This window comes from Chlorocebus sabaeus, chromosome 20 (genome assembly GCF_047675955.1).
Source record: "Chlorocebus sabaeus isolate Y175 chromosome 20, mChlSab1.0.hap1, whole genome shotgun sequence".
In the NCBI taxonomy this organism is placed as follows: domain Eukaryota; kingdom Metazoa; phylum Chordata; class Mammalia; order Primates; family Cercopithecidae; genus Chlorocebus; species Chlorocebus sabaeus.
Window position 1 is genome coordinate 51,182,744 of NC_132923.1, and position 22,680 is coordinate 51,205,423.

Consider the following 22,680-nt stretch of genomic DNA (forward strand, 5'->3'; position numbering starts at 1 on the left):
AGACCAGCCTGGGCAACATGATGAAAACCTGTCTCCATGAAAAAATACAAAAAGTAGCCAGATGTGGTGGTGTGCCCTTGTAGTCCCATCAACTTGGGAAGCTGAGGAGGGAGGATCACCTGAGCCCAGGAAGGTCAAGGCTACAGTGAGCCGTGATTGCGCCCCATACTCCAGCCTGGGCAACAGAGTGAGACTCTGTCTCAAAAGAAAAAAGAAAAGAAACTGGTGAGGGTTTCTAATTCTAAGTGCAAATGGAAACCATGGCAGGGTTTTGAACTTAAATTTGGCTTTTGAAAAACCGCTCTTGCTGCTGTGTGAACTTTAGGGGGGCAAGAGTGGAAGACTAGAAGTAGGGAGACGAATTCTGCAGCTCTTCCCACGGTCCTTGTGAGATAATAGTGGCTTGGTTATACTGTTTGAATTATTGTGAAAGGATTAGATTCTGATTTTGAAGGAAGAGCTAACACGACTTGCTCTTCTAATATACTCAATTTTCATACTCTTACATTCCTTTTTTAATTCCTTAAATACTATGCAAAATTAAAGTTTACATATTTGGAATTTTTTGGCAACTGGTGTTGTAGAAATTCGTGTATGGTGTGGTTAAATCGTATCCTGGAATTGTATTGATTTTAGTATTGGAGTTGCAGAATTTTAATACCTTTTAAACACCTTGTTTTATTGGTATTATTGGTACAGACATAATTACATCACACATATCTGAAAGAAAATTATTCATATAGCAACTCTTATTTTTCCTCAAACTTAATTAGGCATAATTAAAATTCCCTGAAGATAAATTACTTTACAATTTTTTTAATTGTGAAGTATAGCATGTATATTTTCTAAAAATCACAAAATGGAAATACACAGTTTAATGAATAGTTATAAAATGAATATTCATGTAACTACCACCCCAGTCTAGAATTAGAACATTACTGGCTTCCCAGAAGTTCCATGCCACCCTCTTATGCCCTTCCCTGATCTTTTCTCATTTCTTAATATTTTTTTCTATCTTAGGACTACCACAATATGTGTATGAATTTTTTTTTTCATGGATTTTGGATTTTCTGTAAGAATAAAAAACAGTTTAGAAAAAATGCCACTACTTTTGTCTATGAATTATAGTATGCATGTGAACATGTTTTCGTAGGGTTTATACCTGGGAATAGAATTGCTTTGTTGTGTGGTATGCATATCTTCAATTTGTCTAAATGTTACCAAAACATTTTCCAAAGTGATTATACTAGTTTACACTCTCACCAATAGTGTATGAATGTACCTGTTGTCATATTCTCACCAGTCCTTAGTTTGGTAAGACTTTAAAAATTTTTGTCAATCTGTTAGCTATGTAATTTTATTGTGGTTTTAAATGTGCAGTTCTCTAATTCCTGATGAGATTGAACCACCTTTCAAATACTTTATTGGCCATTTGGATTTCCTCTTTTATGCAGTGCCTGTTCAAGTCTTTTGCTCATCTTTTCATTGGTCAGCTTTATTTTTCTTACTGGTTTGTGAGAATTCTTGGTATTGCTTGGATGCTAGTGCAAGTTGGTTGTATGTTGTAAATATCTTCTAGTCTCTGTCTTGTCTTTTCATTCTATAGTGTCTTGTGGTGAATGGATGTTCTTAGTTTTAATGTAGTCAAATTTATCATTTGTTTCCTTTATAGTTAGTAGGTTTATATGTTTATAAAGATATTCCATCCCTACCATGAAGTTGGGAAGTTATTCTCTCATAATTATTGCCTAAAAGCTTCATACTGTTGTATTTTACACTTATGTCTTTAACTGGAATTGATTTTTGGTATCATGTACAGAGGAGTTCCCATTTAATTTTTCATATGGATAATCCAGTTTTCCCAGCACCATTTATTGGAAAGTTCATCCTTTCCCTACTGCTCTGTAGGACCACCTTTGTCATATATCAGCATCCCTATGTGCTTGGGTCATTTTGTGGCCTTGTCTTTTCCATTCTCTTGGCCTACTGGTATATCCTGCACCAATACTATGCTCTGTCAATTACTGTGGTTTTTTACTGAAACTTGTTATCTGATTAAGTCCTCCCACTTCCTTTTTTCTAAAGTATGGCTATTCAGTGCTGTTTTCAAGGCAAAATAATTGTGAATCTAAGCAAGGGATGTCCCATAGCCCTAACTGCTAATGAATTTTTTTTCTTTTTTCCTCTGTTTCAGTGTAACCATACAAGTTTCCTAGCTTGCTCTAAAAGTAGAGATTGTTTCTGGTTCACCCTTATCCTGAAGGTGTATTAGGAGGGTTGGTCACTGCTGTTATAATTATTTATAATAATCACTACCATCACTGAAACCAAAGTCCTCTAAATTATAAAATTACATGTAATTTATTAAAACAGTTTCCTACTTAGCCAATGATAGCTGACCCATCCTTTCCTTTGGCTTATGACTTGATTCTGACTTTACATTGCAAATTCTAGATCCCTATTCACTTAACAAAAAACTTGCATTTATATTTTGCCTTTTCTTTGAGTGATCTTTCTTCTTCCTTGACTTAATAAAAATCTGGTATTACTTCCTTCATAATTCTGGAATTGCCCAGTTTAGCTTAATCAACCCAAGTGGTCAATGTAATAACACATGTCAGAGCCAGAATGTTCTCATATCCCATTTTGTGCTTTTCACAACAGTGGTTACTTTAAGCTAGGCCTTGTACTAGGCAGTGCCATGGCTCTTCCCTTGAGTGAGCTGTCTAGTAATAAAATCAGAGATATATATATACAGCTAACTGGTAAAACCATCAGTAAAAGAAATCAAGAATTGTGTAGGTAGCCCCTGTGATTGCCAAATGACCTGTGTTTTTGTTTGTTTTAATCTCCATTAAATTCTTCTTTGGCTCATAGAACATACGGGTTAAAAGCACAAGCTCTGGAATTAGACAGACTTGGGTTTGAGTACAAGTTCTGTCTTTCTGGGATAGCTGTATGATTTTGGGATCTCACTAATTCTTATTGCTAAAATGGAGATGATAATGCCTATTCTCATAGTGTCATTGTGAAGATTACATGAGGTTACTGCTTAGAGCTGTTGTAACACTTAGGTTCTCAGTAAATCTTAACTATTACTGAACATTGTTTTACTCACTCTTTAAATTTAAGGAATTTAAAAATTAATTTGTCTGTTTGGTTTTGGTTGTTAGATGTACTTTATGAAAAATCGTGCCCGAAGGCAAGGTATTAACTTAAAACTTCTACCCAATGGATTCACCAAGAGGAAGGAGAATTCAACCTTTTTTGATAAGAAGTAAGTTTCTAACTTTTTAGTATATCAGGTGTTCTGATTTGATCAGGATCATTCTTTAAGATTTGGTTGCTATAGAGCATTGCTACCCCAAATGTGATTCTCTAAACTGTTTGTTATTGGTCCATGACAAGATAACTGTAGCAATTGTATGTCATGTAACTAATAAATATCTGGGTGCATACCAGTCACCTAGGCGTCTTGTTAAGCATGCTTGTGATTTTTTAGTAGGCCTGGGTTGGAGTTTGATATTGTGCATTTCTAACAAGCTCATCAGTGATGCTGATTGTTTGAGAAACATTTTGAGTAGCAGTGCCCTAGAACACTCTCATACAATAGAAATAAACTGTTTCTTTGAGACCTAAGATACCAAGAAAGTATTTCAGGGACTTCTAGGACAAAGCAAGTAAAAGCAGGACCTCTGTACTGTTTAAAGGCAACTCTGCTTTTTTCTTTCTCCACTGGGTTTCCAAAAAAGATTTCATTTAAAAGCTGTCAATGGAGAAGGGGACTTTGAACTCTTGAGTACAGATAATATAACAGAGATTAGTTTGCTGCTGTCTGAAAATGTTGGTTGAAAAGTCCCCAAGAGTACAAAGGAGAACAGGATCCCAGAGTACTTTAAGCCAACTAAATTATCAGATAATACCTTTCAGAAGTCAAGATTTTGGATTTAAAATTTTTAAAAACTTGAGGGAGTCCCTCCCTTTCCAGCCTCTTAGTAACTGTGGGGCCTTGAACAAATCACCTTCCTTTCTCTGGGCATCAGTTGTATGATATGGGGAGTTGACCCAGGTCAGCTCTACGGTGCCTTTCCAGCTGTACTCTTCCAAAAATTGAAAAGACAAAGCCATCAGAATTGTCATTATTCTAGTAAAACTTCTACCTTTTCAAAGCTGTTAACATAATTAGAAGATGACGTTATCCATTTATTTTATATAAGACGTAAATATTTGTAAAAATGGTTTTTCGTTTTTCCTGGTTACCTTCCAAAAGTAATGCTGAAGCAGGTGGATCCCTTGAGGCCAGGAGTTTGAGACCAGCCTTGGCAACATGGTGAAACCTCATCTCTACCAAAAATACAAAAATTAGCCAGGTGTAGTGGCACCCAGCTGTGGTCCCAGCTACTCAGGAGGCTGAAGTAGGAGCATCCCTTGAGCACAGGAGGCAGAGGTTGCAGTGAGCCAAGATTGCACCACTGCACTCCAGTCTGGGCAACAGAATGAGACCCTGTCTCGAAAAAAAAAAAAGTGAGGTAATGTCTTGCGTTTATCAAACGTGAGATGATTCTTTTGTGTGTTTTGAAACTGACATATTTAGAAATTGACATAATTTGAAGTTTATGGTAACTGGTTTTAGAAGTTTATGGTAACTGATTAGTGCCTTCTCAAATACAAAATGTGTTCCTGTTTTATGAAAGAAACCATTCAGAATGATTGTAATCAGAGATTAGTTCTCAGTAATGAAAAGCAGATGGCCTTAAGTATAACATTTTTGTGTCTCTAGATACATGAAAGTATGCGGAAAGTTTTTACCGAGAGTATTACACTCAGTAGTATATTTTGCAGGTTTAGTATATTTTTGGTTGTTTTGAAACTCCCCGGGTCTCTGCAAATTGCAAATCAGATTCTTCTTGCGTTAGTCTTTTGTTCATAAATTTATAGAGCTTTGGGATTGGTTTTCTTAAATTTTTAGTGTTTCCTAGGAGGAGATTAGCAACATAGTGTGTAATAATAGGCTTTAGAATCCTTTTCTTAGTCTTTTGCCATCTGCAAAATGGAGCTCATGATAGCTGCCTTATAGAGTTGTGGCCTTTTAGTGTATTCATTCACATAGGCAGTAAGTGGCATGTGGGAAGGAATCAGTTTATAGTAGCTATTGTAAAAATAATACATCTGTATCATTAAAAAGTTTAAAGGAAAAATATCACCTGTAATTCCACTATCTAGAGTTGACCACTAATAAAATTTCGTAACGTTTCCTTCTAATCATGTTTTCTCTTTTTTTCATGTAATAAAGTAAAACATAATATAAAATACGTAAAACTATATAAAGTGACATGACTCTGCTCATTAAACATTAATTTTTTATGAATAAATGCACATCGTTTTTTCCTGCAGCTAGATTTTCCATTTGGCAATATATTATGAACCTCTTTTCTTGTTAATGCAAATCTGCCTCATTATTTTTAAGTAGGATATTCCACCTTTGACTATATCCTGTTTCATTTAATTATTCTCATATTCATCAACACTTATTTTATGTCTTTTTTAAATTATTATAAATAACACGGTATTAAACAGCCTTGAACAAATTGTTTTGTGTGCTTACATGACTTTTCTTTGTAGGATCAATTCCTAGAAAGCAGAATTACTGGATTAGAGAGAGTACAACGTATTTAAACTTTTGAGAAAAACTCTGCATTGTCTCCGTAAAACATTACCACTTTGTACTTTCATCAAGAAAGTATGAGTGCCTATTTTAGTTATACCTTAACTTTTGTTGAATATTACCAAACTTTTTTGTGGGCAGCTTTATTAGAGAGGTTGAGCTCTTGGATTTTTTATTTCTTGTTAAGACATTGCCAGATGTCCACTGCAGGAGGCAGAATCACCCCCATTTGAGAACCACTGATTTAGATAAATACAGAAGATGTACTTATTGAATGTATAGTTCTAATCTTTTCTTGGTCTATATAATTAATATAATGTAGACAGAATCAGGATTCTGGTGTCTTATACTTCACCTTTAAGAGAAAAAAATAAAGACATTTAGAATTACTTTGAGATATTTGTATCTTATCAGCTGAGCAATAAGATACAATGAATACATGAAAATGAGCAAGGTTTTAGATGATTGCAGTGGTATTTGCTGGAAAGAGGGAAGAAGGGGAAATGAAATTTTTTCAAAGAATTCTGTTCAGCTCCCATGCCCCCAGTATTCTAAGAGACTAGTTTTCAATACTTTTTTCTAATAACTTTCAAAAGTTGGTTATAACTTTGTCTCTGATCAATATAAATTTGCATGTTGCCTCTACTGTTTGATTATACATTAGGTGACCTTGGGCAAAATCTGACTTACCAGGTTATTGAGAGGATTAAATGAATTATTAATAATAACTAAAGTAGTACCTGGCACATAGTAAATAATATACAGTGACATTGAAGGTTTACATTCCCTTCACTGAAATTCTTAGGAATATGCCACATTTACTATATATTCCATTCACCCCTCATAGGTCTGGGACAGGACTGTGTAATCAAACAGTACTATTTGTGCAGTGAAACCTATAAATTTTTACTTTATAATGGGTAAATAATGATTGTAGACTGACTCAGGTTTTGCTGCTGAAGGAGTTAAAAATCTCTCAGTTTTGGAGATTTTGGAATTGTTGATATGAGAAGTTGGTCTTGTTCTAAGATTATTATTAATACGCCCTAGGTATTAAATTGATGGCTTGTTTAAGCAACTTGAACTGCAGTATAGTCAAAATCTCAAGTTAATGTTGCTTAAAATTTAAATGTTTTAACTTTTGAGGAATCTGAATGAAAAATCTTTTGTACTGTTTTTGTAACTTTTCTATAAAGTATACATTTTTTTTTTTAAGTTTTAAATTTAAAAGCCCCCATATGAAGTGTGATGAATGTGCCATTGTACCTGAATTACTCTGTAGACCTATCTGCAGGTGATTGTAGCAGCTGACTGGAATAGGTTCATTCTAATCCAGACACCCTTTATAGCAGGCATTTTCACTGACTCTCCTAGAATTATATGTGAAATTATGTGATGTGTGAATTTTTCTAAGAATAAGTTCTGCAATTTTCACTGAATAGTCAAAGTGAGGTGAAGTCTGTGAAGTCAAAAATGTATGCAATGGGGATGAATTTTAGAGAACTATTTTAGAGGAATTTGCAGGAGTGTCATAGTGGATGGCTGTAATCAATAAAGTTAAGTTCAGGGAGGCTTATATAAGTTGAGCCAAAGCAAGGTTGACATTGGCTGTTAAAAATAGAGAAGCTTGATAAGGAAATGTTGGCTGTCCTGCTTATTTTGGAGCAGATCCCAAGCTACTTTAAAATAGTGGCTTTTTCAGAGGTAATTCCTTTACCTCATCTCTTTGTAGGGTCTATAGTTTTACGTTCACTTCCACCCAGTGCTAATCAAATTTGTTGAAAGAAATATGAAAGGCCTATATGAAGAAAATGTAATTTCTCCTGAATAACAAAAGATGTATTTAAACTTTTGAGAAAAACTCTGCATTGTCTCCATAAAATATTACCACTTTGTACTTTCATCAAGAAAGTATGAGTGCCTATTTTAGTTATTTTTTTTTTAGTTTAGATAAAAAGTACCATATTCTTAAAAAGCTTAGTATTGTTTCTTAAGTGATCTTTTAAGTCTGATGCAATCCTAATCAGAATATCAGTGGGATTTTGTTTGTTGTTATTTATTTATTGAGAAGACAATTCATAAATAACTGAAGTTTATTTTGAAGAATAACATGGCAGAAGTGCCTGGAAAAATCTGAAAAAAGAAAAATGATGAGGCTGGACTCATTAAAATTTATGAAATTATACTAGTTTTATGGTGTTGGCCTAGAAATCTGTAACTAGATCACAGAAAATAAATAGTATATTTGGTTTGCTAGTATATGATCAAAGTAACATTTCAAAGTAATACAAATAATTACTTAATAAATGGAGTTGAAACAGCTTGCCATTTGAGAGGAAATGCTGGATCTTTTACTAAATAACATCCAGGTGGATCAAAATCTTAAAATGAAATAAAAATACTGGAATATTTTCATAATCTTGAAGAGAAGAAACATCCCATCCAGAAGCCAAAAGGAAAATAATTACTAAATTTACATGGCAAAAAAAGACCAAAATAAAGTCAAAAGACTGGATCAAAAAAGTCTTTAACATATATGACACAGAGTGCTTATGCATTATTAAGAAAAAAAGACTAGCAACTAATTAGGAAAGGGGCAGAAGATAAGAATAGATAGTCATAGAAAGATATGTCTACATACATAGTATTTGACTGATAAACATTAATAATATCTAGTATAATGAAGATATGGGTTAACCAGGCCATTTTTCTCTTCCATTGTTCTTGAGAGTTAAATTGGTATGGTCCTTTTAGAAGGCAATTTGGTAATGTTTCTCAGAATGTTATATATTTTATTGTATAAAATGTATATTACATCTTAAAATGTTATAAATAAGTACTCAAGGAATTTAGCCTACAGACATATTTGTAGACGATCTGCAAACGAGATATATGTACACATATATCTATTGCAATATTGTTTTTAGTAGTGTAAAAACTAGCACCAACCTAAAGTATCCTTCAGTATGGACTGAGTTAAATAAATGATGGCACCTTCATACCGTGGAATTCCATGCAGCTATTAAGCAAAAACAATTAGACATAGAAGTATTGTCATGGAATACTATCCATGACATGTTCAGTGAAAAAAAAGAATTGGAGTTTAAAACAATTGTCTGAAAGATTAGGAATCTCACTTTAAATTGGTGGTTGTAAAGCAATACGTCATCTGCACAAAAAATTTAAAAATTAGCTTGTGAATGCCATGATTACACCGCTACACTCCAGCCTGGGCAACAGAGTGAGGCCCTGTGTCTTAAAAAAAAAACAAAAACAAAAACAAACAAACAAAAAAAACTGGTAATAAATTAGCGATTCTTTGGATCTGAATCCCTTTGGGAATCAGCTTAAATATATGAGTTCTGTTTGGTATATACTGTATGTCTGTTAGATAAGAAAAACTTCATAGATGAACCATGTTGTTTTTTGTTTGTTTTGAGATGGAGTCTCGCTGTGTCACCCAGGCTGGAGTGCAGTGGCACAATCTCGGCTCACTGCAATCTCCACCTCCTGGGTTCATACCATTTTCCTGCCTCAGCCTCCCAAGTAGCTAGTACTACAGGCACACACCACCACACCCGGCTAATTTTTTGTGTTTTTAGTAGAGACGGAGTTTCACCGTGTTCAGGATGGTCTCAATCTCCTGACCTTGTGATCCGCCTGCCTTGGCCTCCCAAAGTGCTGGGATTAAAGGCGTGAGCCACTGCGCCCGGCCTGAACCATGTTGTTTTGTCCCCTCTGATAGTAGAGTTTGGACTGAAGCTGGTAACGTTGATTAAGGACATGCTAAGAAATAGCTCTTAGAATCTTGCTGAACTTTCTTTAAGGGCATTACATGTTACTCTACCAAGTGGTCTCCATGTATATAACCATGGGAGAAATGTCTCTTTGATCTCTGTTTCTTTTAATCAACTATTTGTTTTTTTCTGAAGCTGAACAATATATAGTGGCTTCAAATGCCAGCTCTGATATTTACTGGTTTTGTGGCTTTATATCTCATTTTCCTCATCAGTAAAATGGACAAAAGTATAATCTACCCACATATATACCAGTATTTTTGTCGCTTTTTAAACATTTTTTCAGACCTTTTTAGGATCATTTTGTTCTCCTTTTTAAGATTTCTTTAGTGAGGGTCTTATAAAAATACGCTTTTTCAGTTTTCGTCTTAAAATATCTGTATTTCATCTTCTTTTCTTTTTCTTTTTCTTTTTTTTTTTGGAGACAGGGTCTCCCTCTGTCACCCAGTCTGGAGTGCAGTGGTGCAATCTCGGCTCACTGCAACCTCCATCTTCTGGTTTCAAGCAAATCTTCTGCCTCAGCCTCCTGAGTAGCTGGGACTACAGGTGCCCGCCACCATGCCAGCTAATTTTTTTGTGTTTTAGTAGAGAGGAGGTTTCACTATGTTGTCCAGTGTGGTCTTGATCTCCTGAGCTCAGGCAATCCACCCACCTCAGCCTCCCAAAGTGCTGTGATTACAGACATGCGCCACCGCGCCTGTCTTATTTTCATTTTTTAATGGAGATACAATACATACCAAAAAAGTACACAAATCATTAATGTACCAAGGTCAAAAACATTACCAGCACCCCAGAAGTCTTTACTGCCCACCATGGGAATACCTACCACCACCTCCCAAGTTTACTATCTCCCCTAACTTTCAATTTTATAGATTGGTTTTGCTTGTTTAAAGTTTTTTCCAATATTTTATTATGAAAAATTTGAAACATAAAACAAAGTTGAAAATTTTGTAGTGAATGTGTATATACCCATCACCTAAATTCTATCATTAATATTTTGCAATAATTGCTTTATCACATATTTATCCATCCGTTAACCCATTTTATTTTTGGTGCATTTCGAACTAAATGCAGGCATCCCTCTACTGGGCCCTGAATACTTAAGCATCATTAACTAGAGTTCCAGAGTTTGCATTTTTGTCTATTGATGTAAAATTTACACGTAATGAAATGTACAAATCTTAAGTATATACATTTGCTGAGTTTTGACAAATACATGCACCTGTATAATCCAGTCCCTGTGAATAAATGGAACATTACCATCACCCCAGAAAGGTTTTTCTTGTCATTTCCTCTCTTCCTTAGAGACAGCCTGTCCTTTTTTCCCCTGTACATTTCTTTTGCCTGTTTCAAAATTTCATGTATAGTCAGACAGCTCACTCTTACTTTTGTTTTTTATCTGTTTTTTACTTTTTAAAAAATAGAGTCAGAGTCTTGCTATGTTGCCCAGGCTAGTCTTGAACTCCTGGCCTCAAGCAGTCTTCCTACCTCAGCATCCCAAAGTGCTGGGATTACAGGCATGAGCCCCCATGCCCAGCCTCTTTTGAATGATAGTTTAGCTTCATGTGAAATATATTAAGTTGACATTTATTTTAGAACTCAGTTAATTTATATATTCCATTGTCTTCTCACTTCTTTTGCCACTATTGAGAACACTGTTGCTTTATACATAGTCTTCCTTCTTTTCTCTTCTGATTGCTTTGAAAATATTCAGTATTGTCTTTGGAGTTCTGCAGTTTCTATGATGTGTGTCTCAGTGTGATTTCTTTTTATTTTTATTCCTTGAGATTTGTTCTGCTGTCTAAATATGAGAATTCTGGAAAAGTAGTAAGTTATCTAAATTTCTTTGTCTTTGCTACGTTCCTAGTAACTTATTTAGCTATATTGTCCAAGTCACTTTCTCTCCTCAGTTGTCTAATTAATCATATTTTTAGCCTATGCACTGTTTGTATTTTGGTTTATTTTTCCCTGGAAGCTCTGTTTCTTTCCCTAATCTTTCTCGTCTTTTAGACAGAATTGTATTCCTTACTCACTCATGTTGTAAGCTTCCTTTTTTTTTCTTCAGTAATTTAAAACACTTCTCATCGTGTAAATAATCCCAGTATCTGAAGTTGTGTAAGTCTGGTACTGCTGTCTGCTTGGACTCTTTTCTGTGGACTAACCATCTATTTCCTCAGATATGGATCCAATTTTCTTATGGGCGTTTGTCTCCAAATGATATTGGCCCTCAGTTCTAAACAATCCAGTTCTTCTACTTACCATTCTTCTACTGCTAACAGCTTAGAACTGAAAGTCCTTAACTTTTCAATTTATCCTTTTGACCTAGGGTTCTTTAGCTCTGTGTTTGTGTGTCTGTCTTTTACGTACAGTATGAAGATAATAGAGGTGTACCTATTACTAAACAACTTAATATTTAAGAGCTTCAATCTGTTTTAGAAGCTAGCCACTAGATGTCCCTCTTGTAAAGAAATAACAAACCTTTTATGAATTCAAAAAATTACTTTTTGTTCTTTGGATAAAATTGCATCATCCTTACTATATTGCAGTAATATACCTATTTACCCCTGTATTAATGCCAGTAGCACTTTTTTCCGTAAAAAGTTATGTGGTAATGTACTTCTAAAAGCACAGGACTTTTTTTTTTTTAACATGGTATCCTATAAATGTAAGTAGTATAAGTTTGTACTTTGCTGTAAATTGGCTTTAGGAAAGAGTAAAGGAAAATAAAATGATGGGTTTAGCAGTTGTGGTCATGAGGAGACAAGTGGATTTTGCTGTGAGCTTTGGGGGATGATATAATAGGTGCCCAGTACAGACTTGTCAACTGATTGAAATGTTTAGCTCTGCGGTTTCTCTGCCATAATAGCTTTGATATGGTTTGATGGAAGAATTTCAGAACAACATCAAGGATTTAGAAAAAACACTGTGAAAGAATAGAACCCTAATGGTTCCCCAGTTGGGCTTTTACTTACTGCAGCCATGCAGACAGTGGTAAGGGAGTTCTTGTGACACAGCATCACAGGGTATAACTTTCCACAGCAGTAATTAGCTAGCATTCATAGAAGTGGAAAGCCAAACACTTGATCATCTTGAGGTTCCCGAACTGATTCACTTAAGGAAGACTTTTTCTGGTCACCAAGCCCATCCTTTGTGATATGCTTCTAAAATGTGTCCCTTTCTTACTGTCTCCTTGACCGCAGCATTTATCAGCTGTAGTGTCCTATGCAGGCCCTTCTTATCTCACTCTGGACTGTTGAGGAACCCCCTCCACCTCCTAGGTTCAAGCGATTCTCCTGCCTCAGCCTCCTGAGTAGCTGGGATTACAGGTGCACGCCACCACACTTGGCTAATTTTTGTATTTTTACTAGAGGCAGGGTTTCACCATGTTGGCCAGGCTGGTCTTGAACTCCTGACCTCAGGTAGTCCACCCGCTTTGGCCTCCCAAAGTGCTGAGATTACAGGCGTGAGCCACCGTGCCCGATGTTGAGACAATATTACTCTGTCACCCAGGCTGGAGTTAGTGGTGCGATCTCAGTGCTCTGCAATCTCCACCTCCTGGGTTCAAATGATTCTTGTGCATCCACCTTCCGGGGAGCTGAAACTATAGGCTTGCACCACCATGCTCTGCTAATTTAAATATTTTTAGTAGAGCTGGGGTTTCACCATGTTGTCCAGGCTCCTGACCTCAGGTGATCCACCTGCCTTGGCCTCCCAAAGTGCTGGGATTGCAGGCATGAGCCAGCACACCCGGCCTATCTGTTAGATACACCTCTCTAAAACTTGTTCTCACCATAATGGTCACCTACTTAGAATCATTTAAGCTTCTGTGCCCACAAAAGTCATTAGCTCAGAGATATCTCAGTTGGGCATAGGCAGCATTGCCAGTAGATGAAATTTGTCATCTCATTTTTGAGTCTTGTACTGTCTGTACCCCATTCCATAGCCTGAGGTTAACTCCTCCTTATCCCCCTCTCATTTGAAGTTGCTACTTCCCAGGCAGTTGGAAATATAATTCATTTCAAGTATTCCTCATTAAACAAAACAGAATAAGTCTTCTTCGTTGTATTTGCTTTTTAAAGGAGGAATAACAATATAGTTAGTATTTCTTGAATGTTTATATTTTATTAAACATAACAAAATTTAATTTAATCTTTGTTTGTAAGGAAGTTTTCTTGGCAAGTTACTTATTTCCCTGTGCCTGTTGCCTCATCTGTAATATGGAGACAGTAATAGTACCAGTTTTATGACTAGTGGTTTTCAGTTTAGAGTGCATGTCAGAATTAACTGTGAGGCAATTTCAAAATACAGAATTATAGATACCTGGGCTCGACCAGCAGAACTTGCTAATTTATAGAGCCTTAGAACATCTGTACTTCTTGTTTTTGTTTTTGTTTTTTGAGACAGAGTCTCAGTCTGTCACCCAGGCTGGAGTGCAGTGTGGCGCGATCTCAGCTCACTGCAGCCTCCACCTCCTGGGTTCAATTGATTCTTCTGCCTCAGCCTCCCGAGTAGCTAGGATTATAGGCAAGCCCCACCACGCCTGGCTACTTTTTGTATTTTTAGTAGAGATGGGTTTCACCATGTTGGCCAGGCTGTTCTCAAACTCCTGACCTCAAGTGATCCGCTCGCCTTGGCCTCCCAAAGTGCTGGGATTACAGGTGTGAGCCACCACACCCAGCCAAGGACATCTTTACTTCTAAAAACCACCACATGATTCTGATGTTTACCTCTACCTGAAAACCACTGATTTGTGTGCCGATAAGTCACTGACCTTATTCTCAATTAGTTCAGTCAGTGGGCAGACAAGACTGCAAACTCTTAAAACATAGTATAGTTAGTGCTGTGATGGAGTACTTATGGGGTTTGGTAGCACAGAGGAGGGCTCCCTGCCCCAGCCTTTCAAGAGAAGTGTTATTCACTGAGAGCAGGGAACAGGAAAAACTTCCTAGAGAAGATAGAATTTGAGCATGTTTTTAAAGGATGAGAAATAGTTTTTATTTCTAGGTTTTTATCTAGACAGAGGGAAAGATGGTTCTGGAGGTGAGAATATCATATGCAAAAGCATAGTATAGCTAAGTTAGCACAATGTAAGTAGTTTGGTGGGGATTTGGTGAGTGATAGGAGATGAGGCTGGAGAGAGGCCCACTCTGCCATGCCAGGGAGTTTAGGTAGAGTCGTACTTTGATCAGGAAATCTTCCTGTTTGTACGAGTGATCCATATCTGAATGTGGATCTTTATAGTCTCTCTCCACCTTATTTCCTAATGTATTCAACTAAATGTTCCCATGCTGGTCACCATTCTAAATCCTAGCATGTCTTTTTCTTCCTTATTTTCTAGCCATCTGTGAAAGTACACATGATAGCTCATCTTCTCCATTATGTCTCTTTTGCCTAGGTTCCTATAGTACATATTTTCTCTGCAGTTAATACGAAACAGATGCGGGCATTTAGTACTGGTATTCATTTTTGGTATGCATATATCTGCTCTCCTTTCTACTTTCTAGTGTTTCTTAGTAGGGGCTCTACTGGCATTTTTGAATGGGACAGGTTTTTTGTTGTGTGGGGCTTTCCCATACATTACAGGAATTTCCCATTCCTTGCCCCCTACCTGCTAAATCCCTCAAGTGCTCCCTAGTCTTGGAACAACCAAAACTGCCCAGCCATTTCCAATTGTCCCCATACTCTCAGCCACTCCCAGTTGAGAACTGCTTAAGGACTCAATTATTGGAAGTAAAAAGGTTCTTTTTCATTTCATTTCAGTCTTCACCTGCTATATCCATTTTCTTAATATACTTTCTACTAAAGCCAATACCACATAGTTAACCTGTTTCCTATTATTTTCATGCAGTAGTGGTACTAATTTTTAAAACGGCAAAAATATGATATATAACTATTACTTTCCAAAGTATTTACATAATGATGTGAGACATAAAATTATGGTTTTCGTTCTCCCAAATTCTAGTCATTTTAATCTATACCAAGTAACTAAACAGATTCTTTGTATTCATGCTTCCAAAAAACACTTATCATGGTACTAATCCTAATAAAATAGATTATTTTTATAAGGAATGATTCCATTTATTTTTGAGAGACCTCAAATTTTCATCTTGGAATACATTTTAAAAGATTAAATGCCTGTGAATGAAGGATTATGTAGATATTTTATAGATTTTGTATTTTTCTTGAAGAGTTCAGAATTTGGTAGTTTCTTTTGACTCTAAATTGAGATTTTATAGCTGACAATAGAACAAAATTTTTTCCTGAAATTTCATCAGGTATTATTTGCTGCTTCCAAATGTCATACCAGTTGACAATTTTAGTGTCTCTTCCTTTTCTATTGCTTATAAATGAAAGACAAACATAGAAGAAATGTTTGTATCAATCCCTTTTATCAGTTAGGATGCTTTATATTGCGTGAAATTGAATATCCAGTTTAAACAGATTTGAACTATATACAAAGGACATTTTGGCTCTCATAACTGAATGTTCAGAGGTAGATGGACTTCAATAGATACGACAACTTGGTGATATCATCGAGGACCCATTTTTTTTTTCCTGATTCGTCATTGTATCCTTTATGGTGTCCATGTAATCCTCATAGTCATAGGATATTGCTGGTAACAGTTTGGGTTATAGTAAATATCCAGACAGAGTGCTTCTCTCCCAACATTACTAAACAGAAAACCTGAAATTCACCATGATTAGGCTGCCTACGTAATCTGCCCAATCTGGAGCCGTTGTGTCCAGGAAAGCATGTTGATTTTTTTAAGTCAGAAGGTACACCTCTAGAGGGTTGGCATAGAATTCATTCATTAAGGTGTGATTATGGATTACAAAGGATGGTGGTGTTAGGTGGGGAATGATTGCTAAGTAGATAGTCAAAATGTCTACCTCTTAAAAATGATTTTAAAATATGGAGGCAAAAATTTAAAATAAAAAGTAACTGAGATACACTTGAATTCGCAGTACAGAAAAATACATAGTTTATTTTTGAACTTTCAATTCTAGAAAGCTCATAATAATATAGCAGATTAGAGTGTGGACTCTAGAGTTATGAGGAAGCACTGCCGGGGCTCAAATCCCAGCAGCTCTGCTACTTCCAGCTGAATAATGACCTTGGAGGAGTGACTTTCTTCTCTCTACCTTAGTGTTTTCATCTGTAAAATGAAATAATAATAACATTTACCTCATAGAATTATAAGGATTAAAGGAGTTAATACATATATTTAGAACCATGCCTGACAGAAAAAGCTTTTAAAACAAACTATTGTTATTTACTATTGCTACTTGCTGTGCTCTCTGATAAAACAATTTACTGGTAGTTTTTTTATAACCTGTAGACATTTCTTTTTTGAGATGGAATCTCAGTCTGTCACCAGGCTGGAGTGCAATGGCATGATCTTGGCTCACTGCAACCTATGCCTCCTGGGTTCAAACAATTCTCCTGCCTCAGCCTCCTGAGTAGCTGGGACCATAGGCGCATGCCACCATGCACAGCTAATTTTTGTATTTTTGGTAGAGACGGGGTTTCACCATGTTGGCCAGGATGGAACCTATAGAAATTTCTAATGTAATTAGTGATATAGTATTCTGAAAACAGACATGTGTTTTAGCTTTAGCTTACCTCATGGAGTCACCTGTGTTTAAAAATCAGAAGTAAAAATTTTAAGTATATTTGAACTGACATGATATGTCAATGTGATTCTCAAAAGTAGTTGGAAATACTTCTCTTAATAACTATAAACAAGGGCTAAAACGTAATGTCCTGGATGTACTATGGAAACACTTATTAGGAGAGTTAAGTAGTAGGATGATGAATCTCCCTATAAGCCCTTCATTTCACTGTTCTTTAAAACCTTTGTTGTTGGTGCATTAATTACAGGATAGAATCCATAAGGCTTAGCAGGGCATTCAGGGCCGTATATAATCTGGTATTAATGTTTCTAGTTTTATCTCTAGCCACTAAACACTAAGTTTAATGTGAATAGAGTTTGCTTATGAAATCCCGACAAAATACTCTGTAAAGACACTGTCGGTATTTGATAATAACAGCAACATTTTTGAGTACTGTGTTCTAAACTCTTTTTTTTTTTTTGAGATAGTCTCACTCTTGTCACCCAGGCTAGAATGCAGTGGCACAATTTCGGTTCACTACAGCCTCCACCTCCTGGATTCAAGTGATTCTTCTGCCTCAGCCTCCTGAGGAGCTAGGACTACAATTGTGTGCCACCAATCCTGGCAATTTTTTTATTATTTTTTTTTTTTTTGTATTTTTAGTAGAGATGGGGTTTCACTATGTTGTCCAGGTTTGTCTCAAACTCCTGACCTCAAGTGATCCAACCGTCTCAGCTTCCCAAAGTGCTGGGATTACAGGCATAAGCCACCATGCCCAGCCTCTAAACTCTTGATATATTATTTATTCATTTAATTGTGATAGAAATACCATTGTTATCCCTGTTTTACAATGAGAAGCCTGAGGTACAAAGAGATTGTCTCTTGCTGAAGAACATGTTAAGAACTAAATTATTAAAATGGGATTCAAACACAAAGTCCACTTAACCTCTCCCCCGTCCTACCTCTGGACCTTATAGTATATTAAGCCTTCTTGCTATGTACAGTGTCAATAAAGAACAGGAAGCTTTCATATGAAAATTGTGAAATGGAGGGGAAAATGCAGTGCCCAGCGTTGGTGATTGACTTGCTGCCCTAAAAAGAAGTCCGTGTTGGACTCATCTCCTTGTTGGTCTCTTTGTCCTTAATGTCTAGTGAGCTCTCGTTTGTGTTCTTTGGGTATATGTTGGTTAATCAGTGTTGGAGTGGGATGAGAATTGGTGATTTAAAAAAAAAAAAAGAACAGAAATATTCAAGCTTCTTTAAACTTTGTATTAGAAATCTTCATTCTTAGAGTTTAGCCTCCATTTGTAACTCTTAGTTGTGGCATATTTCATAGGAAGATAGCTTTGAGACTATCAAAATGATTAGATAAGTAACCCTAGTTCTGGTTTGGTACTGGTTTCTAAGATAAAAAAGAGAAACATATATTTTTTTTTCTCAAAGGGGGCAAAAGAGAATTCTTAAATGAATACTTCTAATAGTGAAATATTTTTTAATTCAAAGAGAATGTTAAAATTATTCCTGTCCTTTCTATCACTACCATCCTGTGTGTGCCCCATGAATGCATCTTTGACTTTACTGATTATAAAAAGTAACAAATCATCCAGGTACAGTGGCTCACACCTGTAATCTCAGCACTTTGGCAGGCCAAGGTAGGAGGATCGCTTGAGCTCAGGAATTGGAGACCAGCCTGGGCAACACAGCAAGACCTTGTCTCTACTAAAATTAAAAAATATCAGTCAGCTGTGGTAGCTACTTGTGGGGGCTAAGGCAAGAGGATTGCTTGAGCCCAGAAAGTCAGGGCTGCAGTGAGCCCTATTTTGCCACTGCACTCCAGCCCAGATGACAGAGTAAGACCCTGTCTCAAAAAAGGAAAAAAATCCCACAAATCATTATGTGGAAGATTTATTTAATAATACAGACATATTCGTAGATAAAAATTAAGTCAAGTCCTTTTATAATGTCAAGAAATAATCATAGCTAAAAGTTTGGGGTATGGTCTTCATACTTGCCAATATATGTATAAACCTGTGTTTTAAATATAAAGGCTATCATTCAACATGCACAGTTTTCCACATCAGTACATGAAGTTCTGCCTCATCTTTTATGACTACTTAAAATTCATTATGTAGATCTACCATGATTTATTTAATCAACTTTCTGATGACGTACATTTAGGTTGTTTCTAATTTTTTTCTATTATATAAAGTGGTGCAGTGGACATTTTATATGTATATTATTTGACCAATTCTTTCCTTGGGATAAATTTCCAGAAATAAAACTATTGAGGCAAAAATATATACTTTTTCAATTATAGTTTTTTATTTATAGCTTTTATGAAATTGAACTACCAGAAGCTTGCACCAATTTATATTCCTGTCAGCAATGAAGTTGCCACACTTTTGCCACACTTCCTTAGTATTTCTAATTTCTGCCAACCTGATAAGTAAAAATATTTTATTTCTATATACATTTCTTTGGTTATTAATGAAATTGAACATCTTATTGTAACATTAGAGCAGTGCCATTTAAAAGGAGCTAATGACTTTTGATTTGCATCTTTTTCCTTGGGATCATGGTAGCATTCCCCATACGAAAATTTGCAATTTGAAGTTATGAAGTCAAAAGAATAATTTAGATTATGGTTATAGAACTTCTTTCCTTAAGTGTGTGTGTTCATCCACATACTTTCTTGAAACTGTGGGAGAGAATGATCCCTTTTTTTTCTGTTTTTGTTAACAAACAGGCCACAGAGAGACTGATCCTTAACAAGTTTCTAGTAAGCATGTGTTCGTAAATAAATGCCCTGTATTAACTCCCTGAAAATGAGTATAAAATATTTATTTTCCTCATTTAATACAAGTGCCTTCTAAGTATTTTTCAACCTTTTTTTTATTATGACCTCCCAAGGAGCTTTCTGCCATGATATTTTGATACCATAGATACACTGTGTATCTGTTGCATACAGTAGCCCTTTGTAGGGCCACAAACGTTAAAATAGCAAAGATTTTGTTGGCCCTTCAGAGAACCAGTTTTTGCCCTCTTTGGGGCCATACTGCCCTCATTGAGAATGCATGTATATATTGATATTTAGGGAAGGAGAGGGAAACAGCTTTGCTGTGCATGAATAGTTACTTGGGTTTCATAGGACTTTGAAGAGGTTAGTGTTTTTGTTGCTTTGTCAGATTGTCCAGAAGGGAACATAAGGATTAACAGTTGCCACAGTTACTCCACTAATCTTATCACCCAACTCTAAACATGGTATCTTGGAGTCCCTAAGTTACCTAGAATATACTAAGGTATAGTAATACCATTTTTGAGAATGTTGATATGCCAAGGACATAGTGACATTATTGTAGTTGAAGGCATTTTGTTGAATTTAGGGAACAGTAGCATGCATTAGGAGTAGTTGTAAATGTTCAAACCTTTATCCTTGTAGTTCTCAAACAGTGATAATTCTGCCTCCAGGGACATTTACAATTTCTGGTAGCATTTTTGGTGGCCACAACTGGGTGTATGAGTGTTCCTAGTGGAACACTCATCTAGAGGGTGGAGTCCTGGGATAGTGCTAAACATCCTGCAGTGCAAAGGACCAAATCCCCCATTGCAAAGAATTATCTAGTCCAAAATACCAGCACTGCTGAGACTGAGAAACCCTGCTCTATCTTAGTGATTGTACCTCTTGGAATCTAGTTTTAGAAAATAATCCAAGTAATGTTGCTAGGAGTTTGATGTATGTGCATTTTTTTTAAGTGGGACATATATTTGTATATATAATTATAAAAACTGGGAAACAAACTTAATTCTTTCAGTCTTAAGAAGAGCACATGTCAGGACTTACAGTAATTTCAGCAACACTGAAGAATTGGAAACCATTTTAGAGAAAATTAACTCACTCATTTCAGCAATTTTTTTTTTATTTTTATTTTTTCTGGAGACGGAATCTTGCTCTTTCGCCAAGACTGGAGTGCGGTGGCTCAATCTCAACTCACTGCAACCTCCGCCTCCCAGGTTCAAGCGATGTGATTCTCCTGCCTCGGCGTCCCAAGTAGCTGAGACTACAGGGACATGCCACCACACCCGGCTAGATTTTGTATTTTTAGTAGAGACAGGGTTTCACCGTGTTAGCCAGGATGGTCTAGATCTCCTGACCTCATGATCCGCCCACCTTGGCCTCCCAAAGTGCTGAGATTATAGGCCTTAGCCACTGCACCCAGCCTCAGCAGTTCTTTATACAACACCCTTCGACTTCTATTTGCCCACCTTGGGCTAAAGTACAGTATAGAAAATCATCTACTGTTATCAATAGCCCTTTATTTCTTAGAAGAAATAAAAGTACCTCAAAAATATGGCAACTTGTAAATGAGTTAAATCTGAGTATGGGTGCATTGAATGTTCTTTGCATTATTCTGTTTTTCTTTGTTTTTGGAATATTGCAAGATCACATTTTAAAACTTAGTGTACTTTTCAAATTTGTTCGTGTGTGAGCTGAGGCCAAATACAGAAATGTTTTTATCAATAATTTAGCAATGTATAGCAATGAATGACTTTGTTATAAGTAGAGCTAGTTAACTACAGCAAATAAAATTATCTCCGAGGGCTTTTTCCCTCTGTGTTTGGAATGTTAAGTGCTTCCTGAACATATTCAGGATGTACTAAATGTTAAAAGGCGAATGGGTTTTGAAATTACTCAAGCAATAATTGGGGTGATTCAGCATGGTTTACAATTCTGTAAGATGGCAAGTTGGTAATCCTTTTTTCCCTAAGTTAATGTGGAAAAAATATACATTTAGGAAGAAATTATATTATGCATTAAGATGAACAAAATCAGTTTATTTCTTATTTAAAAAAATGTCTCTCAGCCTTTAATGCTATTATGGTATACCTACTTCACAAATAATGAATATTGCAAAATGTTTTATTTTGGAAGAATTATTTTTTTAAAACGAGTAACTAGTAATTTGCATTTGCATTCAAATTTTTAAATGTTTTTTTCCTCTGAGATTTTAGACATCTGTCCTTTAGATTAGTAAAGAGTATTTTTCAACTTTGTTCTCAATAAAATTATGGTCATTGTCTTCTGACAGAAATTTTACTAAATCATATAAATGTTTGGTGAAAGATTACTAGATTGTATTAAAAGAAAATTATTTTAGATTTTGGGGTCCTACTGCTATGGGATAGATTTTAAGGAGATGCTGGTGGTCATTAACTTGCTCTAATTGATTGTTAGAAATTTCTTCTAAGTAAAGAAAACATTGTATAAAATCATCATGTAGTGAAGACATTTAAATTTTGATAATGGATTCAATATTTGGAGCATTATATTTTTAAAGGAATCATGTCAATGTCTCTAAATTTAGATATATTAAATATAGTCATTTTTCTAAAATCAGGCATTTAGTGAATTATTGCTGTTGATCCTATGTCAAACCAAAGTTTAGACCTGAAAGCAAAAAGACTGTAGCTCAAAGTGCATTCTGCTTAGCAACCAGCTTGTTGTCTGCTGTTTTGCTACTGAATGCACGTACTCATGCCTCAGAAGTGTATCTCCAGCCAGCTGGACTCAACTGGACAATACTTCATTCACCTAATTTCCAGACT

The 22,680-nt window shown here is 35.8% G+C and overlaps 1 protein-coding gene across 2 annotated transcripts in view; it reads left to right on the forward strand.

Moving 5' to 3' along the window:
* The window catches only part of ZNHIT6 (zinc finger HIT-type containing 6), a 54,033-nt gene that overhangs the window by 3,339 nt on the left and 28,014 nt on the right, over positions 1 to 22,680 (forward strand). For both annotated transcript variants that reach the window (XM_007978090.3, XM_073007145.1), the window contains exon 5: positions 3,174 to 3,277. In XM_007978090.3, coding sequence (XP_007976281.3) covers positions 3,174 to 3,277 — 104 coding nt within the window. The remainder of the gene's footprint in view (positions 1 to 3,173; positions 3,278 to 22,680) is intronic.